This window comes from Ruditapes philippinarum, unplaced genomic scaffold (genome assembly GCF_026571515.1).
Source record: "Ruditapes philippinarum isolate M1 unplaced genomic scaffold, ASM2657151v2 ctg3084_1_1_1_1, whole genome shotgun sequence".
Classification (NCBI taxonomy): domain Eukaryota; kingdom Metazoa; phylum Mollusca; class Bivalvia; order Venerida; family Veneridae; genus Ruditapes; species Ruditapes philippinarum.
The window spans coordinates 80,948-87,241 of NW_026860108.1; the positions used below are offsets into that span (position 1 = coordinate 80,948).

The 6,294-nt window shown below is 29.5% G+C and overlaps 1 protein-coding gene across 1 annotated transcript in view; it reads right to left on the reverse strand.

The window, feature by feature from the left end:
* The window catches only part of LOC132758936 (signal peptide, CUB and EGF-like domain-containing protein 1), a gene marked incomplete at its 5' end in the record, with an annotated part of 40,320 nt that extends 34,192 nt beyond the window's left edge, over positions 1–6,128 (reverse strand). The window contains 3 exons of the mRNA XM_060750644.1: positions 4,693–4,781; positions 5,456–5,539; positions 5,973–6,128. Of these exons, the coding sequence (XP_060606627.1) occupies positions 4,693–4,781; positions 5,456–5,539; positions 5,973–6,128 (329 nt within the window). The remainder of the gene's footprint in view (positions 1–4,692; positions 4,782–5,455; positions 5,540–5,972) is intronic.
* Positions 6,129–6,294: the final 166 nt, after the last annotated feature.

The window sequence follows — 6,294 nt, forward strand, 5'->3', positions numbered from 1 at the left end:
AATGACCAATATTGATTTTAAAGTCACAAGGTCAAAGGTCAAGGTCACAGGGGGGCTTAAAAGTCAGAATGGTTTCCGCTGATTATCTTGAAAAGTATTTATCACAAAGTCTGATATTTCACATCTTGATTTGACATAACTAGTTGATTTTGACATTTGACTTTTGGGTCATTAGGTTAAAAGCAAAGGTCACAGGGCATTGAATGGTAATATGATTTCCACATATTACATTTGATTATTATTAATCTCCAAGTTTTCATATTTCACATATTGATTGGTCATAACTAGTAGATGACTCCTTTTGATTTTGGGTCACTAGGTCAAATGTCAAGGTCACAGGGGTTTAAAATGTCAGAATGGTTTACACTTATTGTCTTGGTGACAATTCATCTCAAAGTCTTCATTTTTCACACGTTGATTGGTCTTATCAGGTAGATGACCCATTTTTTGTCACAATGTCAAAGGACAAGGTCACAGGGGCCGAAATAGTAATATGATTTCTGCTTATTATCTTGGTTACTATTTATCACACTTTCTTCATGTTTCACATATTGGTTAGTCATAACTAGTAAATACCCCCTATTAATGTTGGGGTCACCAGGTCAAAGGTCAGGGTCACAGGGCCTTCGAATGGTAGTATGATTTCAGCTCATTATCTTGAAAGATAATTATCACAAAATCTTCCTATTTCACATTGTGATTGGTCATAACCGACAGAGGATCAGTATTGCTTTTGGGGTCCCTATATCATAGGTCAAGGTCACAGCGGCCTTAAGTTTCAGAATAGTTTCCGCATATTATCTTGAAGACTTTTGATCACAGTGTTCATATTTCACATACTGATTGGTCATAACTAGTAAGTGACCCTATTGATTTAGGGGTCACAAGTATAAAGGTCAAGGTCACAAGGTTCTTGAATGTTAGTATTGTTTCCGCTCATTATCTTGAAAGCTATTTATCACAATTATTTTCATATTTCTAATATTGATTGGTCATAACTATTAGATAATCCCTGTTGATTTTGGGTCACTAAATCAAAGTCTTAGGTCACAGGGGCCTTAGATGTCTCATTATCTTGAAAACTATTTATCACAAAGTCTTCATTATTTTTCTTTTTTCCATAATTTAACACTTCCATGTACCCATTTATGGCCAGTTTCTATAACAAAATTACCAAATAAGTAAGTCAAGGGCTAGAAAGGGGGGCTTATATGTCGTTCGACATGTCTTGCTATTATTATTATTATTATTATTACTATCATTATTATTATTATTATTAATATTATCATTATTATTATTATTATTATATAAAACAATTTAAACAAAACGAATAAACATCTTATCATTTGTATTACATATAAATGAACTTCATATTGATCGACCATAATCATATGGTTTGATTTCTGCAGGTTCGCAATCTGTAGCAGATAGTTCATTTTTTGTGTGGTTAACAAAACATGGACTAAAACATAATAATGTATTATTATTCTGTTATATATAAGCCTTTGACATTTCGAGTATAATGCCAATAAATGTGAAATTGTTATATGAACAGAAATCTACTCGGACATAATTCGCCGTACATATCTTAGTGTCACAAGCATTGGCCTTCATCCTGATGGTCTGTCTCAAATTAAACTCTTAGTCTGATGAGATGTCTTAATGAAAGTGCTTTACAGAGCAATTATGTACTTTGTGATTTAACCGGTCCGGAGAAAGCTTTCCGATTCTGCTTTCAAAAAATTTTCATACAATAAATGCGTAAGCAGACGGCAAAAAATGATCTATTATCTTCACCCTTAATCTGATCTTCAATAATGTCTTCATACATAAGTTTGAATTATATGAAGAACAATTGAAGTAATAGGAGTTAAGAAAATTAACTCTTATAACCAAGATGTCCAGTATATTGTTTTTTTAAACCCAGTCTGACAAAGAAAACACAAGACAGTAGTTCTGATCTGAATTTTAATAAAGCAATACAATATACATTAAGCTCGACATATTTAATACGAAATTTTTAAAGGAATCTACATCTTATAGTTCTATTTATATACAATAAATTGTAAACAAGCTAAAACACTACTAAGTATATCGAACAGTAATATATTCTTATTGTTGAATAGATGTAAACAAGCTTAAAACATAATATCTAAAATTAATACTAGTATATTCTAATTCCATTAAAGCAGTAAACAAGCTGAAAAATATATCTAAAAGCAATGTTTTCTTATTTCAATAAAGAAGTAAACAAGCTGAAACATTATATTTAAATGTAATATATTCTAATTCCATTAAAGAGGTAAACACGCTGAAATGGTATACTTATTCTATTTAAGAGGTAAACAAGCTCAAATCTACAAATATTATATACTGATTATATTAAAAAGCAGGCCTTCAGATAATAGAAAAACTACCGCCCTACTAATTTTTCAAATCTCTCCTTAAAACATTATATAGTTTAAAGAAGATGAAATTAAATCAAAATGTTCATATTTTAACATTCTTGATCTGAAAATAAAACAATTTGCTTTTCCGCCAACGAGAGAAACCTTCTTTCATTATACTACAAAAAAATTCTTTCATCCTGGATGTTTTTCCGGTATCACGTGATTGTACAGGACAATATCGCGACCTGTGATACGGAATGCACAGACTGTGTGCGTATTTGAGTTAATTTATACTGGCCAACGGTTGTCCATATGGGCGAGTCCTCCAAACGGGTATTAGTCATTTAAGATTTTTGGAGGATAGTGCAAGATACAGATACAGAAAAGATGCTCCAATTCCAGAAGCTTCTACTTGTTTTAATTAAGCGGGCGCGTATCAAATGTTCACAGCTCATTTCCACATTTTCTTTGTATTAAAAAGCAAATATAAATTGCCAACATAATCTAGCAAACATCTATATTAGAAGTTGAAATTATTTCCAGTGGGATTTTACAAAATTTAGTTATTTATTGTGCATCAATTTTCATTTATTACTATCCCTTTAAATCAACTTATCGTACTTGCTCTAAGCAGGCAAATGTTTTAAAATCAACGTTACTTCCAAAATTTATTTTCATCCGTCACCTAGTACAACAGTTTAATATAATTTATGCTGACACATAAAAGCCACAAGAAAACATTTTGAAAAAGAAAAACAAGTAAACAATCACTTAACTGAAACTATTATTATGAATGTTGAACAAGAAAAAAAAAACAATCACCTTAGTGAAACTGTTATTATGAACAAGAAAAAAACACAATTACCTACGTGAAACTGTAAGTACGAACAAGAAAATAAACAATCACCTAAGTGAAACTGTTATTATGAACAAAAAAAAAACAATCAACTAAGTGAAACTGTTATTATGAACAAGATTAAAACACAATCACCTACGTGAACTGTTATTATGAACAAAAAAAATCATCTTAAAACAATCTGTTTACTGAAACTGTACTTATGAATTGTGAACAAATTAAAAGCCAATGTCTTAACTGAACCTGTTAAATAAATGGTAAAAAAAAACAAAAACAATTTTTTAAATGAAACTTATTATGATCAAGCAGATGTACTCATGCCTATTTTCATATCTGTTATCTTCTACATGTATATAATTATCTATATTATTAACTATATTATATTTTGAATTTTGTTCTTAAATTATTGAAAAGAAAATTGTTGTGATTTCTTTTTGATTTTGTCCAATCCAAACTTTCCATAATCGAACATAAAACGCTGTTAAAATGAGACACATTATATACTTGTTGCAAAATATTTTAAATGAATTTAGTAAGTCAATACTATTATAAGGACGTGTTCGTTCTTTCGTCGAAAACTAAATGCATCAATAGAATTTAGATAACGTTGTCATTAATGGCTGTCAAAATCCTTTCATTCACTGAATAGCGTCCGAATGTGTGTCGTAACAATCGTTGGATTGACTAGACAGTGAGCGAATCATACATGTACCTACGTCTGAGATCTTCCCTGAAACTTCATAGGTCATGCACCGTTTCCTGATAAAATATAGATTAAGCGTGTTTACATACCAGTCGATCTTATTATGCTTTTGAACGGATCAAAGCTAAGATGTTAGTCAGAAAGGTTTAATAATTAAATATTAACACAACAGGACATTACCTGCTTATAATAACAGCTCCTACCATGTGCTTAAAAATGAAGCATTCCATAAAAGACGCCGCCGCTCACCGCGTCGCCAATAATCATCGTTTCATTTAACATGTTTCATTTATTTTTGGTCATATGGCGACTTCTCAACTTTATAATAACAAATATATACAGGTTCCAAAAACACCTGATTTGTGACATTTGAAAATTAATGGCACAAAGAAGTACAACTGTATTTTCACTATATATCGTCATAACTGTCCTTATTGTAAATCAGTTGGCTAAAACTAAAACATTTTAAAAATATATTTAAGAATATAAAACAAAACTTTTGATATTCTTTCAATGACAATCCAAACAAACAAAAATGGACGATTACTGACCATTTAATATTCAATTTCATGCTGTTACATCTTAACAATGTGAGTCAATATAAGAATTCTTACAATGTTGAATTTTTGTGTCTATGATACAATGGTATCATATCCAGTATATTTAATCTATGCACATCTTTACTCTGATCATTATTTGATAATAACAAGAAACAATTCACTAAAAACATAAAAAATACCAACCTTTTTAAGGTGTTTCCTCAGACAAGAGCTGCCCACGATAAGTACTACTAAAACAACAACTACACAGGTGACGACAATAATAGTAACAGCTGCAAAAAAAACAAAGTTTAAAAGCAAAAGATATTTCTATATATTTAAATCATAATAATTTGAAATTAAAAACTGTCATATTTTTTTCAGACCGAAATAACTAAAAAATGTTCAAAAATAGTTCATGTTTAGAATTAGTTTTTTAAAGACATTACATACAGTAAATATGTTAAAGGTATTACTATAAATCATATTGAATAGTATAGTATGTTTATGTATTCTTATCTTTTAATTTATCAGTTTTAACATGTTTTAATGAAAAAAAAGATTATAATAAAATATAGAGGATATTTCTTTGTTTCACGTTAGATAGATAAGATCAGTCAATTTAAATATATACTATGCTCATATTTGATAAAAAATACGTTTTTTTAAAGAAATTTGATAAAATCTAGGTAACTCTTATTCAGTATTTCAACGTGAGTGAAAGAATGCAAATAAATATATTTGTGACGCTGCATTCCCTTTTACTGTTCAAGTTAACTTGCCATTTATTAAAGTTTCAGAATTTACGGGAAAAGATGTAATAATCAAATATATGTATATATTCAAGACGACGAAAACTGTTGAACTAAAACATTAATTAATGCAATATATTGGAGGCTATTTACAAAAAAAAACTTTTTCACTACACATTATAATAAAAATAAAATGAATCAAATATTGCATTTACTTGTGTAATTGTCCGTGTCGACTTGTTTTTTGTCGTCATCACTGTCATCATCATGATGAGAATCCGTTTCATTTGATATTTTCACTGTAATTAAGAATAAAAACTTTTTTGGACTAAGACTTCCTACAAATCTGTTTTTGCCATTAGGTTTATAAGATATTGATAAAATAGATTTGACGCATGTTGTACATTGTAAACACCATTTATATGCAATCTAAACAAGGAACTTTTCCTCATCATAACTTTTGCAACTAGTATGACTCTTGTCTTTTATAGAATAACAAAGTCAGTAAGTGTTTTATTAAGCGATAACTCACTTTGAATCCATATTGTTTCGTGATCAGCGTCAGAGGCTTTATGCATATTAATATAGCACAGTGTTAGTGTGACAGCTTACATCATATTTATATTTATGTATATTTTGCATAGTTCTTATTTCATGTATATTCCATTTGTAAATGGATTAATGATGTAAATAACATATTTGTATTATTCTTTAAAATTAGAAATTAACTACCAGAACATTCAGATATATCCGAAGATCCAAATGTGGCTGTGGTATTCCCGGATGGACAAGAAAAGCACTCAGTCTGTCCAGTCAAAGGTTGATACGATCCAATTTCGCAATTTATACACTCGAAGTCAACAAGATATGTTCCCACTGGACACTGTGCTGTTGATTTAAGAAAAGAAAAATTACAAATTTGGCATCCGTGAGAAAAGAAAAAAACACATCATGTTTATTCTATTGATATAATATATTCTTTAGAAATAAAAATAATTAACTCGAAACAAAAACAGTATAAAAAATATCACTTTTTACAAGCATACGAAAATAC